We start from the raw sequence: 23,600 nt of genomic DNA, 5'->3' as shown, positions 1-23,600 counted from the left end.
ACTGTGTGTAAGTGCAGGAGTACCTGGCATTGTGTTTGTGTGTGTGTACAAGAGTACTAGACATGGTGTGTATACAAATGTGTGTGTGTGTGTGTATTTGTCAGTACAAGAGTGCTGGACATGGTGTGATTGCAAGTGTGTGTGTGTGTGTGTGTGTGTGTGTCTGTGTGTGTGTTTGTAAGTACAGACTCCTGGCATTGTGCTTGTGTGTGTGTACAAGAGTGATGGACATGGCGTATATACCAGTGTGTGTGTGTGTGTGTGTGTGTGTGTGTGTGTGTGTGTGTGTGTGTATCCTTCTACCACGTGGGTCTGGGAGTCTGCAAGTCAGGCATGTCAGTGAGCCTTTACCTGAGTCTCATCAGCAGCCTCAGCTGCTGTTCCCTATGAAAGGCACTAACACATCTTATGAAGAACTGTGAGAATGAAATCAGACAATGCAGGAAAAACTGATTGTTTTTAGAACCTCAAAAATACACCTCAAAACCATATCACAATTCTTTCAACAAACTTGTGAAATACATGTTGAGAACTGTACTGGAGCCAGGAAGATGGAACGAGTCAATTATAATATTTGCTACCAGGAAAATTATATGTAAAAGCTAACTTGAAAAAGTCTTCTAAGGTATTATGACAGGATAGGGTGGTCAGAGATGGCATGTCGTCTGTGTGTGTGTGTGTGTGTGTGTGTGTGTGTGTGTGTGTGTGTGTTTACCATGAAGCACGAAGCACCGTCAGGAATATATTTATGAAGAAGGTAACCCTCAGGGTAAAAAGTGAAAGATGAACAGGTGTTTCATAGTCTGACTAAGAGGAAGAACATTCCAGAAGAGGGCACAGCATAAAAACAAACGGCCTGAGGGGGAACTGCCTGTTAGGAACTCAGAGCATTTGAAGTAGGCACTAGCTAAGATGACAGGACTTAAATCTTTAAACTGTGGTCACAGCAGGAAGGATAACAAATAAACAATTCCCAGGCAACACAACTAATAAGTGGAGCTGGAGGGATGGCTCAGTAGGTAAAGGCACCTGCTGCCAAGCCTGATGGTCAGAGTTCAATACCCAGCACTCGAATGGTGAAAGGAGAGAACCCTTGCCTTCGAATTGTCTTCTGACCGCCACACTTGCTCATGGGCCCAAATGAATAAAAGTGTAATAAAAATTCAAAATTAATAAGGAAAGTAATGCAAAGTTTCAGGAGTCTAAAATAAGGGCCCCTGAGTCAGGCCAGGGGGGGCAGAGAGAGACAGAGAGACAGAGAGAGAGAGAGAGAGAGAGAGAGAGAGAGAGAGAGAGAGAGAGAGAGAGAGGGAGAGAGAGAGAGAGAGAGGGTGCTGGGAGGAACCAAGAGGGAGGGGAAACAGTGAGAGAAAGGAGGAACCTGGGATTATTTTTTCCTCCTTTCTATGACTAAGTGAATTGTGGTGACATTTACATAAGACTCGAGAGAAAAATCAGCTGTCAGGAAAGCACTCTGTTTTAGACAGGTTGAATTTAAGGCCAGGGGGAATAGAGGAAGAGATTTCTCGTTAAGAAGCAGACAGGCTTCTGGGCTGGAGAGAGATGGCTCAGCGATTAAGAGCACACACTGTTCTTGCAGAGGACAGGGAGTTTGACTCCTAGCACCCACACTGGGTGGCTTGTAATTCCTGTTCCAGGGGGATTGGGTGCCTTTGGCCGCCATGAGAACTTGCACTCATGTGCACAAACCCGCACACAGACACACACATGGAAGTGAAAAATAAAAGTTTTTAAAAAATTAAATGTTTGAAAAAATAAGTTGGCTCTTGTTCTGGGCACGTAGCTTAGTCGGTAGACAGGATGCAGGATGCTTGCCTAAAGTGAATGAAGCCCAGGATTTGAGCCCCAGTGTACTGCTGGTGCCCAGGAGGTGAAGGCAGCAAGATGAGAAATGATGGAAATCTCTGAGTTATCACTACCTGTCTGGTAACTAAAAGCAAGGGATGTCAGGCAGGACCTGATAGACCACTCATTTGTACTACTCCACCCTCATTAGAAAGAAATGAAGGCCAGGCCACTTAGGCTCATCAGCGAATAAGAGAGCACGGAACAAAAACATGGTCAGAAACAAAGAAGACCCAATTATCAAGGGCTAATTTAAAGGAGAGATTCAGGAATACAAATGTAATCTGTCAGGTCATAGAAGGCGAGGGTTGGAAAACATCCAGTGGTTTAGGAGGCTCTCTCCACAAACCTTAGGTGACCTTTAGCAGAGCAGCCTCAGTGGAATATTAGCCGCGGAAATTAGAATGACGTGGGAGCAAGCTGGATCAGGTGTTTTGATTTTTTTTTGGTTTCAAAACGTGTGAATGCATCTGTCTACCAGACGACGGGCCATGAGAGGATGCTGGCAGGAGCCTGAAAGTCCACGAGAGAGGAAATGACCCATGTAAATGCAGTCACCACTCTGTTGGAACTAGATGGAAACCGTCTTCGCTGCCAGTAAGGATGATTTGAAACGCTACTTGCACTTTTCGTTTTCTTTTTCTCTGAAAGCAGCAGGAGGAGACAGTTGACATTTAAGGTCTGTCTTCGAACTGCCCCTGCTCCTAATTCGAGTGGAGCGCTCACAGCGGACCACAGACCGGCTCCTCAGCTGGTTTTCTTCCCACGAAACCCTGTAGCCACAGAAAATGAGTAAAGGCAGGGCTCCGCAAGCTTAACCTCTCTTGCGGATGGCAAACCAGCCAGTCATCCCAGCAGCTCAGAGTAAACCACCCCTGGCAGGGGTGCTTGGGGAGCTGCTCAGGGGTGCGAAGCGCAGCCTCGCTCTGTTTGAAGCCGGGTATTGTCTTGGGCAATTGCTCCAGCCTCAGCTCTGGAGGCGGCCGGCGGGGGCTACAGGCGTCGGGAGCGAGGGAGGCCGAGGGACAGGGACGCCAGGACGAGCTCCCCGGGTGAGCCAGTGGGCCCGGGCTTCCCCCGAGGCGCCTGGCGAGCCCGGCCCCTCGGGGAGGCTACCTCTCTCCGCGATGCCACCTCCTGGTGCCCGTGACCACCCGGTGGCCGCTTTCGGTTCCACGCCTTATAAGGACTGGCAGGGGGGTCACGTGCGTCCCGGGCCGCCCGCCGGGAGGGGCAGCTGGGGGAGGGGCGGGCGGCGGGAGGAAAGGGGAGGGAGTCGGGGGCGGAGACAGGAGCGAGGGGCGGATTCTGCGGCCGTGGGAGGCGGCGGCGCGGCGGCTCGGGGAGCCGAGCGCTCACGGCCGCTCCAGGGAGCGGGACGCAAGCGGCTGCGGAGGCGGCGGCGGAGGAAGGGACCAGCGCGGGGGCGGGCGAGCGCGGCGGAAGCCAGAGAGCGCGGGAGGGCCGGTGACTGGCTCCGGGCGAGAGCCGGGGCGGCAGCGACAGCGATCGCGGCGAGCGAGGTACAAGAGGCGGCGGCCGCGGCGGCGGGGGCCCGTGTCCGTGCGCCCCGGCGGCCAGCGGGCGCGGGCCGGCGCGATGGATCCGCAGCACGTGCGCCCCGCGCTCGGTGTCCGCAGCCTGGCCTGGGAGGAACCGGTGGGTACCGCGCCCGCGCCCACCCCTCCCGCTTGTCCTTGCTCCCTGCTCCCCCCTCCCGGCCCGGGTTCCGTTCAGGAAGCGGTCCGGGATGAGGTCCCCAGCTGCTTCCCAGCCGGGGCAGCGCTTCCTCCGGCGCCCGGGCTCCACCTCGCGCGCCGCCCGGAGCGCCTTTGTCCGGTCGGCTGGAGCTCTTCCCCGAGGGGCCTCTGGCGACGGTCCTTCGAGGACTGTTTCCGCGCTTCATCCGCTTCCCAACTTTGCACTTCATTCCCGAGTGTGGCGCGGCGGCCCGGGGAGAGGAGGAGGCGGCGGGGCCCCGCAGTCAGCGGGTGGCGCCGGGAGGAGACGGGGCTCACCTCTTGACCGCGCCCTGGCAGTCACCTGGGCGCGCAGGTTCCCGAGGACCGCCGCCTGGGGAGGCAGGCGAGTGTCGGCCAGTAGCCCAGAGCCACGCCTCCGACTCCGGTGGCCGCGCTTGCCCCGGGCTGCTGTGGGGGTCAGGGGTCTTGGTCCTGGATCCAGCGACGAGTCAACTTCGCTTTCGCTTGGCCAAGCACACGCCACACGGAGGCATTTTAGGGGCCCAGAGTGGTGCGTGTGTTGTGTGTGCGAAGATGAGGAGAGTCGGGGTCTTTATTTTGTTCCCTAAACTCCTTTAACTTATTTCTTGCATCTCAAACAGAACCCTCTGGTATCCACCCCTCCAGGGATTCCTCCCAGGAATACCGGTCCCACGCAGACCCCTGTAATCTTGAGTGGGCAATGAATTTTGGCTCTGCACGCCCTGCCTGCGTATTTGCTACTCCCTTGTGGTTGATACTGAGAACCTGTCTCAAAAGCCTGGTCCAAAATTTCTGGCTTCATCCGTGCTGTGGTGCTGTTCGGATGATGTTTTCCTAGGGACTTCCTGAGTCTGCTCAGGCGGGCCCTCTGCCTGTTGAGAGGTCAGGTGCCAGGCTTGCTTCTCCTTTTCTGACCCGTAGACTCCCAGCCCCTTTGCCAGGGTACGTTTCGCTGCCTCTTGCTTCCTGACCTTTCAGGAGTGTCCTTCGACTTTGATCCATCTGCAGATGCTTTTGCTTTTGTGAATTTGCACGTTAGGTAGTCCATCTGCTCATGTTCTATTGCTATCACCATCATGGAGTAAGCTATTCTTGGTTAAGAATACAGTTCAGTTTTGACATTTAAGATCACTGGGAAGTAAATCTAGTGACCTGTTCTGAACTTTACTACTATATGAAGTCCCATCAGCCTACACCAGTGACAGTGGGAAACCATGAGTTATGTGTAGTCTTTTCTTTTGGGAGGGGGGATGAATGTCAGGAGTACTTTGCAGTTAGAAAATTAGAGACCTCTGTTTTCTTTTCAAAAGTGGTAAGAACCAAAGTGCTTTCTTATTCTTACAGAAAATATTCAGTACTATTTCCCCTCCACCCCCACCCCATGAACTTTTAAAACTAAAACCTTTACAGAGGTGTGAGAGCGGTGATACTAGCTAGACTTTGGAACTCTTAAAAAGTAGGCGTAGTTAAATGGCTAAGGCCTTTTATTTGTTCAGCAGATATTTTTATCCAACACCTATCATGTTCTGTGATGGTTGGGCAAGCTGCTAACACTCTGGCAATTTTTGTCCCCAGGAAGCTTACATTCTTATAGCTAAAGAGTGAAATCTATTCAAGTATGTGTCATAAAACGTTTCTCCTCAGTGATTTTATTATGAACCTTCTGTAATGACTACAACGTTTAAACATTTTTCAAAGGTAATCTTTATATAATTCCTTAAGAAAGTTGAGTTACCTGCATTACTAAAACAGGAGAATACACAAAAGAAAGGAAAATGCATTAGTGGGAAAATGTTTAAATGTTAAATATTTCTGCCGGGTGAAGCAAAGGGATTGGTGTTAACTTGATCGAAATATGTTTAGAAGGAACACTGGGTCCATCAGAGTCGGTTTTGTTTCTTTGTGCTTGGGGCAGATTCTCACACTGTACTCCTCCAAGTCTTGTTTGGAATTTACTAGGTAACCCAGGCAGGCTTGGAGCTCCCTGCCATGCTCTTGTTTCTGCAGAGCACCAGGATTCCAGGCATCATGGAGTTCTCAAAAATCAGGTTCTTTAACTTTGTTTGCCTCAGTGATCTTAAGAATCTGAATGAGGGGAATTCTGGCTTCCTTCATAATGAATCTATATGACATACAGTCGAGCAGAACATGGTATACTTAGAAAACTAGCACCTAGCCACTATAGCCCCAAGGAACCACTGTCTCTCTCTCTCTCTCTCTCTCTCTCTCACACACACACACACACACACACACACACACACACACACACACACACCCCTCCCTCCCTAAACACATTTAGTGGAGTCACAGGTTTCCTGAAGTCCAGTCTGTGTGTGCTCAGTCTCTCAGGTTGGGGATACCTGCTTCACTCATTGTGTCCTGTAAGTGCCAAAGAACAAGCAGCTGGTGTATGCTCTGGCTACCACAGGTGGAGCCCCAGCTGCCAGTCTGTCCCCACCAAGATACATTTATCCTCCGAGCCAAAATAAATCCTTTCTCTCTTAAAACAAAATGAAACAACAGCAAAGAAAACAAACCTGTTTTCACTTGGCTTCCAATTCTGAGTTCTTTAAAACCTTTTTAAAATTTAAATATAGGCAATTTAATACTTTATCATAGAAGCTTGCAGATTTACATTCACAAAAAAGACTTAAGTATAGAGTAAGTGGGATTGCTATATTATTATGGCATGTAACAGCATGCATGTAAGAATTTGTTCTCTCTCTCTCTCTCTCTCTCTCTCTCTCTCTGAGTCTAAACCATAAGGCTATGGTGTCTACTATTCAGACAGAAAAGCAAAGGATTCCTTGGAGATTAATGTGGCTACCTGAAATGAAACAGTACTTGGCTAAAGTATACCAATGCCTGGAACTAAGGGAATTTTTGGGACTTCATGACATTCTCTTTGTGAGGGGGTGAAATTAAGTTATTTAGCTAAATCAGAACATTTGAATACATTATTAGCTTTATTTAGCATTATTCTGGTTAAGTATTGAACTTAAAGAAGATACAGGCTAACAGTTAAGTTTCTCTGTTTTTCTTGATGGTAGCTTTGGAATATAGTCAAGTGTTAGTGAAAATACAGGCATCACTCAAATTTCAAATCAAAAAATATTTGGGGAATTGGGTGTGGTACTGCACTCCTGTAATCACAGCAAATCAGCTGAGGAAGGAAGGCTCAGAGTTTGGGACTAGCATGGGCTACATATTGAGACTCTATCAAAAAGCCAATTAGAGAAAATACTTGGGATGCAGGTTAGTGATAGAGCATGTGCCTAAGCAATGCCCTGGGTTCATCCCACTAAAATAAACAGAATAAAAGCACTTTGATGTTGGGAATGAATGGGTAGGAAGATATTTAGCAAAGCAGTCCCTAAACTAGGGTGGGAGTGGATAGCCAATAGGTAGTTAGAATTCTAGCTCAGTTTAAAAATGTAGGAGTATTTACAAAATACCTTTTTTTTTTTAATGGAGGGAAGCTTGAAGTTTCATTTCCTAAAGTTGAGTTTTGTTTCCAAATGGATTTGAACCAGTTAGTATTACCAGTTAACGTTATACCAGTTAATAATCCAGAATTAGACGTGTAGAAAGGGAAGGGTTTCAAAGAGCAAAGGCCAAATACAAACAAGAGGTTGCACGGTTACACTTTATGCAAGGATGATGAGAAGTTCTGCCTTGTGTGCAAGGACCAGAGTGTGTTCCTATAATTCACAGCACTACTGCTCTCAGAATGTTTTGTTGTCTGTGGAAATAGTTGTACATGGCAGTCACGGTAGCCTCCAGGCCTGTGCTTGTTCATTCTGCAGTCTTTGGTTCTGCACTGAGCAGGAACATGGTTTCTAAAGTACCTACTTGTGTTTTTTTCAGCGTATGATGTGTAACCCTCAACACATTATATTAAAATTTGAATGTAAAACTGTAGAACATGGGATTCAACACTTTAAGATTGTTGCTAGTAGTTGATTAATTTAAAATACTCCTATAGATAGTAATATTTAATGTTCATAAGGTTTTAGTCAGCATGTCACTACTTTTTTTTTTCTTCCCTAATGGAGTATGATGCCTTATTAAGTAGAAAGCCACTTAGTGATTAATTTCCATTTAATCCTGATTATAACATGTATAGAGTTTTTGTTGATGTCGTTCTTTGGAGACAAGATCTTGCTGTGTTGCTCTGGAGTGGCCTGTTAATCACTATATAATCACTATATAACTCTTGACACTCCTGCTCCAACCTCCTATACGCAAGTTTTAAACAGTTTTGGTGATACGTTCCACATGGAGACACCCCCCAAGCCCCCCTGACAGGGTTTACTGTATAGCCCTGGCTGCCCTGGAACTCACACTGAAGACCCCGTTGGCCTCCAATTTACAGAGATCCACCTGCCTCTATCTTCTGAGTGCTGGGATTAAAGTTGTGTGCAACCACTGCCTGGCAAAGATCTCAGAGTAACAGTAATAAATAAGCAGCATTGAAGAAATTATATGAAAATCTAAAACACTGAAGAAAAAGTCAAGGAAAGATTTATAAATCAAATAAAGTAATGTGCCACACATTTGAAACTTCAATAGCCATTTTGAGATACAGAGGCTGATACAGGAGAACTGCCATGAATTCAAAGTCAAATTGGGCTATGAAATGAGCTCCAGGCCATCCTGAGGTGTGCTGTGAGGCTATCTCCAAAAACAAACAACAAACAACCCCCCTCCCCCCCAAAAAAGTTCAAGTGCATTTCAGTTAGATTAGATAGCCATTTTGGACATCTACAGCCAGGACTGGAGAAGCAGTTAGTAGGTCAAATATTATTTTAAATTGGGGATTCCTTGCAAGTTTCTAGAAGAGACGATTCTCCAGTGGGGGTTTTCCTGAGCTGCCTTTTGTGGGAAATGAGGCAGCATTCCTTCCTTTGCCTACACAGTGTTTTCATCAGGGGTTTCCTCTACAGCTGCAGATGTTGAGGAGCTACAGTCATTTTCTTAGCTGAACTAGACTTAGATTGGCTTTGCTTTTAAAGTTACAAGCATTAGAAACTTGTCGTTGAACTCTATATAGAGCAGAGCTGGTGGCAAGGTTAAGTTTTTATAAGTAACAAATACCCGCCCACACTTTGAGGAATTACTTGCCCAGCTCCTGGATCAGATGCTGTTTTAAACTATCTGTAAGCAGTCAGCATCCTTTCAAAGAGTGAGAAATGTAACCCATCTTCTTTCAAGGATCACAAATAGGCATGGGTGTTAAACCACCTTTCATTTCAGTCACCCTTGCCTGGGTCCTGGAAAATGTTGCTATATAAAACTTGAAAGCTTAATGTGTAGATTGAAGTACGAGATAACGGCCAAGCTGACCTTTAGCTATATATAGTGTGGTGAAGAGAATGCTAGAATCGTGATCACATGTTTTTTACTTTGGTCCCAGCTTGTGACCTCAGTGCCTTTAACGTTAAAAGGAAAGTTTGAACTATGTAAAGACCCCTTTACTGGGGGTCTTTGTGATGCCAAATCATTAGATTTGTCTGTGATGAAGTAGCCAGACCAGGATAAAGGTCATTCAAAGGGCATTCATTATTTTGTTTTGGTTGTGATGGGCCTCTGTACACTAGACAAGAACTCTAGCACTGATTTATAATCCCAGCCAAGGCCTTTATTTAATGTTACTGTCTCTAAAGACTTTCCAGCAGTATGCTCTTGTAGATACAAACTTCATATTATCAGGCCCTAAGAACTCTTGAAGTACATTTCACCCCACTCCTTTCTTTCCTAAAGGGAATAACTGAAGTGTGAGAGGTTGTCTTTGTGTTCATGTAACATGGCAGTACTCTCTTATGCTGAATAATTGAAACGCATTTCCCAATTTTAGTACAGTTAAAATGTCTTAGCGCTCTCAGCTCTAACACAGAGCCGAATAATTGTTGGGTGTTAAGGTTGCTCTTAGAGGAAAACAACCATCCAGAATCTTAGTTTCGAGGAACTTTCAAGATCATGGCCAACTGACAACTAGGAAAGGAACCTAAAGGGCTTGGGCTAAAAAGATTGCTCTATCAAGGGCCCTCAGGGGAGGCTAGGGAGTTCTTACTTAATTGAAAAAACAGCCGATAACAGTGTGAAATTCTCTTCAGTTGACAGCAGGAAACTTGTCATTTTAGTGTCTTGTCCCCCAGCCTTCCCCTAACAGTACATGACTTTTGAGGCTGAGTGTGCATTCCGTGCAGCCAGGTTGCTCTCGCCTGCCGCTGCGCTTAGGCAGCAGGCTAGGGATGCCTCCGGAGCCAAAGCTACAGCCTGTGGACCCCCCTCTCCTCCGGCTCTAGTCCGGGCTAGGGAGTGACGTCTTTTCTCTCATGTGAATGTATATATAAATTTTTTCTTTGCTGAGTAGTTTGTTCATGTGGCTGAATGCATTCTTCCAAGGCATTGTGGATGGGCGCTTCAGCTTAGACATTTATTTCAGCATATTGTCGTCTTGGGCTGCGTGTCCTCTCTTGTTTCGGCGCTCTCTCCACGCCCTTCTCAGCTTCCTGTTAGCCAAAGGGAATCGCTCTTTCTGAACGAAAAGTTCCCAGAGCGGAGCTGAACCTCCCGGAAAATGCTCTTCTCTTCCGTGTGCGCCGGATGGGGGTGGGCCCAAAACTAAACACCACAGTAGAGGAGGCCGAAAGGACCCGAATTCCCTGGCAGAGGTGGGAGAGGTAAGGTCCTCGCAGTTGTGCCGAGGGTCCGGAGATCCAGAACATATCCCGGGCAGAGGGAACTTTTACTTAGCTGGAAGGGTGCCACAAGGCCCTAGTGTGTGGAGATTCGGGGTCCAGGGCTGCACCCCTGGGCGTAGGAGGAAACCCTACATTCCCTTTTCCCGCAGGAGCCTTCCCCTCACGGCTGCAGCCTAGCACCAGGGGAAGAGCATCGCCATCGCCTGACCTGCTGGTGCAGTCCTGCCCAATTCGGCCCTCTATTCCCTCTAGGCCCCCAGACCCCAGAAAGAGCAAGAGTAAGGTTGTTCGAGCCTTGTTGCGACCTCCATTCTTAGTTCGGTGCTGGTCGTATCCCCTGGGGCAGCAACCCCAGAACATCCCAAGTCTGGGTGCGCAGGCGTGAAGCGTGCAGAGGAGCCGGCGGTCTCGTCAGGGGCGGCGTGTGGTCCCCGGTCCCCAGAGCCGAGCGGCCAGGACCTCGGAAGATGGCGCCAGCTAGACGCGGGGCTTGGACGCTCGGGCAGAGCCCAGCCGCTGACCACAGCCCCTCGGGGCACTGTTGTGTACCCCGCAGGAACCAGAGAGGATGGCCGGGGCGGGCAGCCAGCACCACCCTCCGGGAGGAGCGGCCGCTGGGACCAGCGCGGTTTCCCCAACCGCTGCGGGACCGGGAGAGGATTCATCCGACAGTGAAGCGGAGCAGGAGGGGCCCCAGAAGCTGATCCGCAAAGTGTCCACCTCTGGACAGATCCGGACCAAGGTAAGGCTGATGTGGGGGCCTGCAGGAAAGCTGTAGGTGGAGGGAGGACGCGGGGAGATCCCGGGAACCAGGATCCGGAGGAGGGGCGCAGGGGCGCGGCATGGACGGGGCGTGGCCTCGCTCAGGGGCGGGACCCGGAGACAGGGATTCCTGCCTGGGGTTTGGAGACTTCCAGGGTGTGTTCCAGAACGCTGGGCTAGCGGTCAGAGCGAGTGGCTTGGCTGGAGCATGGGAGGAAGTTGAAGCCCCTCTGCGAGTTCCCTCTTAGGGAACTTAATAGGGAGTTTGGTGTTTCAGTCTCCGTGCTGCTTGAGCTGGAAGACCTGCGGAAGCTGTATCGCGCCTGCCACCTTGCAGCAGCAGACTGCTTGCTCCTCACTGGGTACAGCTCGAAAGGGTGGATAGGAGATGACTCCAGTCAGTTTCTCTGGTGTGCTGTGCCTACAGGCTGGCTAGGCTTCTGTGTCTCGGGTTCCCACAGCATGCAGAACTCAGATTGCACATACATGGTGGTTCATCACACATTTCCTCTTCAGCTTATGTGCAGGACGGTGTGTGTGGTACTTTTGTGGAGTTGTGTCGACCTTCTCAAAGTTGAACTTTCATTTGATGATGAACATATACAAGGCAGGGGCTACTGGGTATTAATGGATTTACATATTCTAAAGTTCTCATTAGTTTCAAAGTCTTCACACCTAGGCTATTGGCGGTGGGGGACCTGGAGGAATTTGAGTAGGGAACTGATTAAATCATTGGCTGCAAAAGCTAATTTATTCTACAGCTATTTTCGTGAAAATTAGCTTCCTAAGGCTCATGAGAGTCTTACATGGAAACAGTTTTTACTGTATGCCAGTGGATTAGTGTTTGTTTTAGTGTCAGCTGACTTCTAACATTAAGGGGAGACACTCATGTCAGTGGCTGTAAAGATACAGTTACTAAAGAGTCAGGGTTGCTTCTGCTGTTTGTTTACTTCACATCTTGGAACTGCTTTTTAATAGAGATGGCTTTTGAGTTTTATAGCATTTGTAATATTTGGGAATTTGGAGTATTTTTCAAAGATTAAAGCTAACCAGTATAGAGACTTAACTAACAACGATTTATCTTTTGAAATCTCAAGTTAAAAAAAAAAAAACAACATAAAACTGGGTTAATGAGAAAAAGTGGCAGGTTTAAAAATGGCAAATTATATAATTACATGAAATGGTCAAAATTTCATGTATATTGGTATCAAGATTGGCTAGTAAGATTTATGGCATTGTAAAGAAAATTTAGATATGGTTATAAATTGAACTGAGTAAAGTTGAACAGCAAACTTGTTGGGTATTACTACTAAATTTTGTAGGTCTAATGAACTTCAGATTCATAGCTAAGATTGTATTGTTTAATTTTTGAATTTTATGAAGACTTAAAACATATGTAAAAAGCATATTTATTTTTGTATTTTCTGTTGGACTTTCTGATAAATACCTGCCACAATTATGGCTAATTATCAGGCTTTGGAATACTGCCTCTGATATTCATTCATAACAGAATATCAGAAATATCTGCATTTTATACTTGCTTATGTGTTAATATTCATATAAAACGTTTCCAAATACAAACATCTGAGGCCAGAGCCTTCAGCTGACAAGACTCGTGGGCTTCAGCCTCACTCCCCTCCTCCTGCAGTCCAGACTAACATGCACTGTAAACTTCATCACTGTGGCTCTCATCACATACATTGCTCTGAGGGAAGAAGATGAAGTCAGTGGGGGAGTTAATACAAGTAGAACAGCTAAAGGTAACAATGGGTATTATCTGGAAGAGAATGGAAGCACCCTTAGGAAAATGTAGATATTTCCTCCTCTTCTCCACAGGGGTATAAGATGGGAGAGGCTGGAGGAGAGGTCCAGGCCTCAGATCTCACTCTAAGCTTAGTTGTTTTTGAGACAACACCAACAGTTCTTGCTCATATATTGTGAAAAACCACTAAGAATGAAGGGTTAGGATTACTAATAGTGCCTTTAGTTCTTCATTCTCACCCTTATACACACAAACATGCTTACATACAGATGTGCAAATATGCTCCTGATCAAGTCTTTATGTGTAGCTAGACAGGGCCTGTGGCTAAATGTGTTGTCAATAAAGTTGAAGATGTCTCAGGGCTGGGGAGCTGTCTCAGTCTGTGAAGTGCTTGCTATACAAGCAGAGGACCTGAGTGGGATGTCCAGTACCCATTTGTCTTTGTTACTTTTCTTTTGCTATGATAAAACACTGTGAGCAAGACAGCTCATAGAGGTTTGTTTGGTCCTTTAGATCCAAATGTGTCAGAGCCCATTATGGGAGGGAGGCATGGCAGCAGAAGCAGGAAGCCGTTACATGTGGGACTAAAAGCGTGATGCAGAGAGAACTGGAAGTGATGTGAAGCTTTAAATTCTCAAACAATGCCCAAACCCAGTGACACACTTCTTCCAGAAAGGCCAGACCTCCTAAACCTTCTCACACAAACCCACCACAACCAAGGACTAGACCGGACTGTGGGGGACATACACATGTAGACCACTACACCATGTTTGGAAAAAAAAAAAAGCCACGAGCTAGAGAGGCAGAGACAGGAGGGTCTTTGGGGCTTGCTGGCTGAGCAAGTCAAGGTCAATCAAGTTCCATGTTCAGGGAGCAACCCTGTCTCAAAAACTAAAAAGCAAAGAAGACATGTGACCTTGACCTTCTCACATATGCAACACACACACACACACACACACACACACACACACACACACAGAGAGAGAGAGAGAGAGAGAGAGAGAGAGAGAGAGAGAGAGAGAGATCTTTCCTTGTAGGACTGCAGAGTTATTAAATACTTGTAATGTGAATGTTACCATTGAAACACAGCTAACAATAACTTCAGTTCTCATTGAGATTCTCAGGAACATGAAGCCATTTGGAAGGTAGTTTAGAGTGACGGACAGCCACTCATTAGTAGAGTGCTTCTAGCATGCATAAAGCCTTGGGTTCGATTCCCAGCACTGCATATAAACCAGGTGTGGTGGCACACACCGATAATTCTAGCACTCAGGCGATAGAGGCAGGGAGAACAGGAATTGAAGGTCATCCTCATTTACTCCTCATTTATCAAGTTCCAGGCTGGCCTGGGCTACATGAGACCCTGTCTCAAAAATCTAACAAACAAAAATGCTGAAGTTTAACCTTATTTGAAGTGTCCTTGTTCTAAATGCTTTATAGTATTTTAAATGATTTGCTTGTTAAAATGGACATTAAATTACTTGAGATATTTAAAAAGTATCTAGACATTTTCTTAATTCAAAAAGTTGTGCAAGCTGGCAATGGGTATGCTAATTACAGTACTCAGGAGGCCGAGGCAGAAGGATGGTAAATTTGACTATAGCCTGGCCTACATTGTAAGGTCCTGTCTCAGAACAATACATGCATCTAGTCAGACATACTAACAGTACAAGAGACTGCACAGTGATGGGAGACTTTGTAGTGATGGGATCATAGCCATAAAAGTAAGCCCCATCTCATCATCGACCTCTGGTTTCCCTCTCAGAAGCAGTCACAGGGGACATTTTCTTGGGGTGATTTCAGAAAATGTCTATGGACTTAAAAGTGTTGTGTATTATATATGTACAACATACATGTAAGGATATATAAATATATATTATGTATATAGATATAGTAATACATTTATACATTTCACTACCTATTTTTATATTCATAGATATTCACACATTGGAGTATATATTCTTCACATATAAATATATACCTATTTCTAAAAACTGCTACTGGGACTATTCTATAATGGTCTTCTGTATATTTACTTCATTCTTTTTAGTGATGGTAGGTCTTTCAGTTGAGCTGCATAAAATTGCTCTCAGCAGTTCCAAATTGGCAAAGTGTAGGAAGTTTCATTTGGTTGAACCTAACATGGTATGGGATCATGTAATTAATCAGCTTTTTGTGGAAGGAAATGGATGGTTTTAGGACAGCACGATAATTTCAGCATTTTTGTTTTTGTAATGGATATGCAGACTTTTTGTATAAAGAATAGGATGTGTGTGTGTGTGTGTGTGTGTGTGTGTGTGTGTGTGTATTTGAGAGAGGAGACAGAATAAGAGAGAGAATGAGAGAGAGGGTGGTGTTGAAGATGGAAAGCAGAACCTCACCATCTGCCCTGCCCCAGCCCAAGAGTGAGAATGTCCTTTAAAGGCGAATGTGGTTTAACAGTGATCTCCTCTATCTTAGTGCCCTCCTCACACACACACACCCGCCCCACTGTATATGTGTTTTTGTTCCCTTTTTGTTTTCAATTTTCCTCCATGGTTTCTTAGTATATCTTTTGCCCTCTTTACTATTTTCACTTGGGTCTTTTCTCCTTTCAGTTGAGTAGAACTTCAGATAGATACATCTAGGTTCCCATGTGCTAAACTGGTAATTTTGTACCCAACTTAATTTCCCAAAGGTAAAAACCTCTGCAGGAGTGAAAGTGATGTTGGTGTAAAAAAGCCAAATGGGAGCGGTAAGGTTGCTGTTCCTCCCTGGTTTCTTCTGCTGCCTCTCTTCCCTCCCAGTGGGGTGGAGTCTCATTTAGACATGGCGCTTTAACACATTTCACAGGTGCCGACAATGAGACAGTCTGAAACGACATGAGCAGTTAGGTTCTGAACATGAAGAAGATTGTGTGTGCCTTTTGTTGATATTCAAGTGCAGTAATAGTAATCTTTGATTTTGCATCAATGGCTGGGGATGCTTGCTCAGATTGCATGGCCCACTGTCATCCAGTGGTACAAACAGATGAGAATTGTCTCAATGTCTTTCAGCCATTGAATTATCTCGGCCAAGGTCTGGGAGCTTTGTGTGTCAAAAATATCTCCTGATTAAGTAATCAGGTTCTCATTGTGTGACGTTTATATGTGTTCATATATTAATTCCAATGGCTATAAGTTATTCCCTGAACTTGGCAAAAATGTATCTCAATACAGAATACTGCTTTTAGCTGATTAATATCATAGTTTTAATTTATCATAAAAGCTTACCCTAAGTAAACTTCCGTAGCTTTGGTGAGGCGGTCTGGATTTTTGCTTTTCTTTGCTTTATGAGATAGGTCTTTTCTTTTTCTTTTTCTTTTTTCTTTTTGGTTTCCTCTGTATTGCTTTGGAGGTTGTCTTAGAACTCACTCTGTATACCAGACTGGCCTCGAACTCACAGAGATCCTCCTGCCTCTGCCTCCGGAGTGCTGGGACTAAAGGCGTGTGCCACCAACGCCCGGCTTGAGATACTGTTTCTGCAATTAAAACATTATTGTCTGATCTGGTGCATGCCTTTAATCCCGCACTGGAAGGCAGAGGCAGGTGAATCTCCGTGAGTTGGAGGCTAGCCTGGGCTACAGAGTGAGTTCCAGGACAGCCAGGGCTACACAGAGAAACCTGTCTCAAAAATCAAAAAGCACTATACCACTCAAAATTATTACTATTATTTTAACCATGATTTCTAGGTGGAGGAGACCAGGGGACACTTGCTCACTGTTTTTCCAATTGTAAGTAGCAGTGTCTTGGGACACATGGTGCTTTCTGTTCAGTGTTTAAAACAGAAACAATAAACCAGAAGATATCGTTGAAAAACCTTAGCTCCTGTTCTGTGTGGAAACATTGGAATCAAGTAAAGACCAAGTAAGATGAAAAGAGAGAAGTCGGAATAGTGAGTGCCACAGACAGGTTGGAGGCAAAGAGGACCATCTATCTACATTTTGACCGTCTGGGAAGAACTCTGTCTACTCTTCTAAGTATGGGGCTATTAGGACTCCCTCGGAATTACTCAGCTCTAGGGCTGGAGTGACGTTGGTCAGAGGGTACAAAATTTCAGTTAGACCAACTAGGTAAGGTCTATAGACTATAGAATAAGTTCTATTGTAACTGTCTCGGTAATTATAGCTAATAATGGTTATTTATTGAAATTTGCTATACATTAGAGAAAATTTAAATGTTCTCACTACAAAATGCATATTGAAGAAGCCTAATTCAATCATTTCACACTGTTGTGCATATGGGATAGCATATCATTTAACATAAATATTTGCTGGGTTTTTTTTTTTTTTCTTGTGGTGTTGGGGATTGAACCCAGGGCCTCGAGTATATGAGGTGTTAGAGTTACTACTTCTGTGATAAAACACGGTGCTTGAAAGCAAGTTGGGGAGGAAAGGGTTTATCTGCTTTATGCTTTTACATCACTGTCTATCACTGAAGGAAGTCAGGACAGGAACTCAAACGAGGCAGGAACCTGGAGGCAGGAGCTGATGCAGAGGCCACAGAGGGGTGCTGCTTACTGACTTGCTCTCCGTGGCTTGCTCAGCCTGCTTTTCTGTAGAACCCAGGACCACCAGCCCAGGGATGGCTTCACCCAAATGGGCTGGGCCCTCCCACATCAATTACTAATTAAGAAAATGCTCTACAGACTTACCTAGGATCCAGTCTCTTGGAGGCATTTTCTCATTTGGATCTAGCGTGTGTCAGGTTGACATAAAACTAGCCAGCACACTCAGTAAGTACTTGTCCACTGAGGTAGTAGGCTCATGGCTACATGTCCTTGCTTTTTTTCAAGTTTTCTTGGAGATAGGGTTTCCCTAAACTGCCCAGGCTGATCTTCATCTTGTGGCCGCTGGTCTAAGCCTCCAGAGTAGCTTGGCTTATAGTCGTGAGCTGCCATGAGCATCTTATAGTTTTTAGTATAATATAGTATTAATTCTTTGAGAATTTCATACAGTGCATTTTGATCATATTCACCCCAGTCTTCCCATTATCTCTTACCAGATACTCCCCATCTTTCTACCCCTTTCTGCCTTTGCCAACACCACTTCTGCCTCCTCCTCCTCTCCTCCTCCTCCTCCTCCTCCTCCTCCTCCTCCTCCTCCTCCTCCTCCTCCTCCTCCTCCTCCTTCTCCTCCTCCTCCTCTACTGTGAATAGTTTGCACTGTCCATTTACTGAAATATGATGGGTTATCCATAGGAGTAAGCTAGATCTACCAGGGGCCATCCCTTAAGCTAACTTTCCCTTCCCCAGAAGCCATCAACTGTCAGTATCAGCTTATAATTTTTGTCAGTTATACCTTAATAAAGAAAAAGAACAACAAAAACAAACCACCCAAATCCAGTAGTATACTCTGCCAGTGAAGTGTGAAATGCTGTTGACAGTACTCGAGGGAGTGTGTCTGGACTCCAATAAAACTTCATTTAAGGATCTGGAATTTGAAAATTTAACATCTTCAGGTTTAAAAATACTCCTTTAAAACAAGCAACCTATTTAAATATGTAAAGCCTTTGTCACTTGTTGGCTGTGTAGAAATGAAGTGGCAGCAGGATGTGGCTGATGAGATGGGTGTGTTTGACTGTTGCCGGCTAAGGCTGGCCTCGACCATAGAAGATTGAGATGCTGAGTTTTGGCTTCCAAAGCCATGCAAAATTAAAGCGTTGCTAAATATCAGCATCTAACGCACCAAATAAAGCTAAATTTCAATCCATTTGAAAAAAAAATCTCATCTTTGTAGAACATTTTATTTTTAGATTGGTTTGCGTCTTTGCTTCCATTTTAATGTGAACTAAATATAGCCTGGAATCTCTGACTCCTGGTACAGTAGTATATAGTATAGCAGTGTTCTTTCCATTTTGATTGCAAGTCGAACATGATAGTCCATTATTAAAGATAAGACAAATAATTTACTAATCGTTACATATCGTTTAAGATGTGTTGCTTCGACATACTAAATTTAGAAATCTTTCACTTAGTTGAAGGTTGTGTGCTTGCTGTAAGGGCAGGAGGGATAGAGGCCTAGGAAAGTGCTGGGCTCCCTTTGGCGTTGCTCTGATATTGGGTTTATTTGACTTCACTTACTTAGGAACTGTGTTCATAAGGGAAGGTTTTAATTAAAGAGAGTTTGTTTTACACCTAAGAATAGACTTTGAAAAAGACCATAACATGTTAGTACATTTCAGTGTCCCTTGACAAATGTAGCTTCACTCCGTGACTCTAGCCATTTGAAACACATGGCTTAAGATGGCCAGTGGTTAATATTGATTGCAGCTTTAATTTAGAATTAAACACACTCTTTTTTCTTTTTGCCCATTTTGTACAGGTGTGGACAGGATCTCCTTCTGTAGCCAGGCAACCTGGAATTCAATCTCTCAGCAATCCTCCCACCTTAGCCTCCTGATTACTTAGATTACAGGAGTGAGTGGCTTTGCCTAGCTATTGATGCTTTTTAAAGTATTTTCATTTTTAATTATGTATATAAGTGTGCATCTATGTTTGGATATGTGCATTTGAATAGAATAGAGGTGCCCAAGGAAGCCAAAAGAAGGCATCAGATCCCCTGGAGTTGAAGTTACAGGCAGTTGTGAGCCACCTAATTAATGTTGGTGTTAGGAGCTAAAGTCAGACTCTCTGCAGGAGCACCATGCACTCTTAACTGCGGAGCGTCTCTCCAGCCTGTATTGGCTTCCTTCCTTCCTTCCTTCCTTCCTTCCTTCCTTCCTTCCTTCCTTCCTTCCTTCCTTCTTTCCTTCCTTCCTTCCCATAAGCAGTAGCAATCCTTTCTCCTGCCTTTGGTTATGATGCTGTTTGGAAACCTGTAGCTCTTATTTTATATCAAGAAAATCTGGTTAACTTTATTTGGTGTGGAGGTAGAATGTCTAACCTCATGTGTACGATGAGTACCAGCACTCCCTGATGGCCAGAACATAATTTTGTATCTCTGATTCCTTTTTTTTTTAAAGATTTTATTTATTTATTATGTATACAGTCTTCTGCCTCCATGCCAACAGAGGGTACCAGATCTCATTCAAGGTGGTTGTGAGCCACCATGTGGTTGCCGGGAATTGAATTCAGGACCTCTGGAAGAGCAGTCAGTGCTCTTAACCGCTGAGCCATCTCTCCAGCCCCCAAGTATCTCTGATTCTTTAAAGCTCATGCCTGTAATTCCAGCACTTGGAAGGCAGAGGCAGGCAGGGGAATTGCTGTGAGTTCCCGACAAGCTTGGACTACAGAATATCTTGTCTTTTGACAAAGAACAAACAATATTCTCATTCTAAAACTGGATTCATGGGTGTCCATTTTGCTACTGTGTGTCATGTGTGGTGGAGATAGGACTTATTCTTACATATGTGTCAACTATTAGAATATTGCAGAATTTTTAAGTGGTATAGGAGTTTGTACTAATAGTCCAAGTTAAAATGCAGGTTGGCTTAGGAACAGACTCCTGTACATTTTCTGTTCTAGATAAAATAATCAGGTGGTAAAAACTGGCCTCCAAAACCTGTCATTTTTCATTCTTTACCTAGTTAAAAATAAATTTTACTCATATTTTTCCAAAAATATATCTTAATAGGCCAAGTGGAAAATTACTCCTTTTGATTCTTTTAAGCTGTACCATGACCTTTTAAAAATACCATCATACCTTATAGAAGTGAGAAACTAAGTTTTCTTTGAAAATCCGTTTAGAAAATTAGATATCTAGAAACATTTTCTTCTTAATTACTACCTCTGAGGATTAAAAAAAAAAAGCCAAAATGATTCAGTGATTCTTATTAATTTTAATTAGAATTCATGGATATTTCATCTAAAGTATTTAAATCTGAAATCTACATTTTAAGTGTTTACTCATGTTTATCAATAAAAGCCAGGATTCATTTGCATAAAGGTATTATGAAATCTAAAACAGGGTGAGAGGTAGGATCATAGAATTTAATATATTGGTAACGGCAGGGGTGGGATGAAAGAGAAAAGAGGAAGGAGAAACACAGAGAGGTAGGAAGAAGCCAGGTGCTTACTACAGGCCCTCATGCTTGCATGATGTTTCTTAATGCTTCCTAGCAAGGATCTCTGGGGCCAGAAGGCAGCCTCTGGAGCACCTTGCACTGTAGTCCTTGGAGCTCAAGGGTTAGGAACAGAAGGCTTTGAGGTCTTGCCCTACCATTAATCCCGCAGTTTAATTTTAGTGTCAGACTTTGATTTTTTTTTCACTTGAAAATTTAGGTAATTTGACCCAACTGTTAAACAATGCCATTTGGCTGGTCATGGTGACATATGCCTTTAAGCCCAGAAGGCAGGAGGCCGGGGCAGGAGGATCTCTGTGAGTTCAAGGTCAGCCTGGTCTAGAGTCAGGGCCATACAGTGAGACCCTATGTCAAAAAGCAAAATAAAACAGAAAGGTCATTCACTTTGTAGGCAAAATACTAGGTAGAAAGGTACTTGTGTCTTTCTGAAATGGCCAAACATAGTGGTGTGTGTTTGCTGTTTCAGCCACTCAGAAAAGTGAGGCAGGAGGATGGTGTGAGGTTAGTATGACGAAGATAACAACGTTCTATATCCTCATAAAAATAGCAAAAATACCCCCAATACCACCCCTCCATCTCTAAAACAACAGCAACAACAACATACAGGCCTTGCAATAAGTATATAAAAGTGTAAGAGTGTGTGTGTGTGTGTCTCTGTGTGTGTACGAGTGGTGCGCTAATGCAGGGTGACTTGGAAATGGTGATTATTTTACCTTAGATTCTAGAGTGCTGGTATTACAGGCAAGAGCCACCACATTCATTTGAGAACACTTTCTGTACCATGCATCACCTGTGTGTGCCTTCCGTTTTTAATCCTTGTCACACCTCAGTTCATGAATTCTAAAAATACAGCAGTTCAAGTACTGAGGTAGGTGCCTCGTATAGAGCAGGAAGCATTTGTGAGCTTCTAAACATGGTATATGCGAAGATGAGAAGTGCTACAGAGAGTAAGGAGCCATGCTAGCGGGGTTCAGTGGGTGCAGTGAGTTGAAGGAGGAGGTCTGTCTATGTGTGCGGCTCTTCAGAAAAGCCCTCTACACAGCAGGAGCAGCAGCTGCACGGGTGAGGAGGTCAGTGGGGCTGCAATGCAAGATGGGAAGCACGCAGACGGTCAGAAGTGGGTGTCAGAAGAGTCAGCAGAAGATACCCAGAGGAGGAGGTCTTAGATGGGTCTCTACACATCCCTGTGTGGGGCGTTGGTTGGCCCTTTTGACTTTGTGTCTGTGTGGATGCTCAGAGAGACGCTGAAACATTGATTTGTAAGAGGAAATTCCAGGGCAGAAAAGAAAAGACAGATGAGAAATACATTCACACAGAGCTCAGTGAGGTGTTGAGAGCTGTAGAGGTACCGGGTACTGGAGGCCGTTCTAGTGGGGTTTCTGCTCCTGTCACCCTCTGGCCCTTCATGTTAGAGTCTTACCTGTTTTCCAGAGCAAGGCAGGTGTTTCCTCAATGTGTGCCGTGTCATTCTGCCCACTCGAGATGGCCTGCTTTCCCTGTTTCTCTCACTGATTTATTTCTGTGTGCTTTTATTTTTCTTGCATTCCACACTCCGTGTCGGGCTCTAGTAAAATATGGCTGGCTGGCTGTGAGACTCGGACGGTTGGGAGATAATACGTGTGAAGCAGGCAGGGTGTTCAGTTAAAGAGAAAATAAATTTGCTCTCAAGTAAGTTTACTGGAAAAAAGCTTTTCAGAAGATGTCTTCCGGGGAGGGGGACAGGACAAGCCATGTGTTCTCACAGGCATTCCCATAGCACTGGTGAGGGATAGAGCAGACGTTCTCATCACCTAGGTCATAACAAATGCAGAAGAAACCCAGGTACCATCCTCCCCGTAAGTCCAGATATAAACCCAAACTTCAACTTAGTGACAGCTGTGTCATGGGATCTAACTGAGACACTTTGGTTTTGGGTAACTTCAGGCACAAAGGTCTAAGTAGTTCTTATTCCTTTGGCTTTTTTGAGACAGGGTCTCAAAGGCTTTGAAGTCCTGGTCCTTTCCACCTCCACCCCACAAGTGCTAGGATTACAGGCGTGTACCCCCACTGCCACCTTCCAAACTATTTCTGAAGTATGTCAGGGATTTTGTATAATCCTTTCTTTACCTAGGTTCCATTGCAGGGCTCAGGCTGTCTCTCACGTTTCTTCACTTCCTCCTATGCAGGTGAAATGGTATGGGCTGGATGGCATGTTAATACGCAGAGGAAAATATGACAGTTCTTGGTGGCTTTCATACATTTTGGCATTATTGTGAGAATAGTATTGATCCCGTGACTCTCCCTCTCTCTCCCTCTCTGCTTCCCTCCTTCCGTTTCCCCCCTCTCAGTCTATGAGCTTCCAGACTAAGCAGAAAGAAGAGATTGTTAGACCTCCGGAAACTCAGTTATCGGGGTCCCAGGCCACGCTCTCAGTCACTCCAATCACCAGGCGGATTCGAGAGCTTGCTGCAAACTGCACGAGCCTTTATTGTAATTTAACGAGCTAACCCCATGTTAGCTCCGGCAACCACCCGCCATGGCCGATGGCTAGAAAAGACGGTTCCTAGGGTCTCCCAAGAGATCTTATAGGACAGTGTAAGGGGAGTGTCTAGGGGTACGCACAGGTTCAGGATTGGTGTGCCTCCAGGCTTGGAGGGCTTGCCCTGTGTTGATTGGTCAACTGGTTGTTATGGCCCATAGGCCCTCCCAGGGTGGTTGCTATGCTTTGTGCCTCATTGCTGTGCGCTTATCCGTAAAGCAC

At 45.1% G+C, this 23,600-nt stretch overlaps 1 protein-coding gene across 2 annotated transcripts in view; it reads left to right on the top strand.

Annotated features, from left to right (window-relative positions):
• Positions 1–3,204: 3,204 nt before the first annotated feature.
• The window catches only part of Dgkh (diacylglycerol kinase eta), a 164,264-nt gene continuing 143,868 nt past the window's right edge, over positions 3,205–23,600 (top strand). Inside the window, exons 1-2 of one of the 2 annotated variants that reach the window (XM_027390077.2) lie at positions 3,205–3,525; positions 10,854–11,039. In XM_027390077.2, the coding sequence (XP_027245878.1) occupies positions 3,466–3,525; positions 10,854–11,039 (246 nt within the window). In that variant the 5' untranslated portion in view covers positions 3,205–3,465. The remainder of the gene's footprint in view (positions 3,526–10,853; positions 11,040–23,600) is intronic. The other variant, XM_027390079.2, reaches the window with a different exon arrangement.

The sequence above is a fragment of the Cricetulus griseus genome, assembly GCF_003668045.3.
Source record: "Cricetulus griseus strain 17A/GY chromosome 1 unlocalized genomic scaffold, alternate assembly CriGri-PICRH-1.0 chr1_1, whole genome shotgun sequence".
Classification (NCBI taxonomy): Eukaryota; Metazoa; Chordata; class Mammalia; order Rodentia; family Cricetidae; genus Cricetulus; species Cricetulus griseus.
The sequence above is the reverse complement of the archived record's forward strand: the minus strand, read 5'-3'. Positions and strand labels throughout refer to the sequence as shown.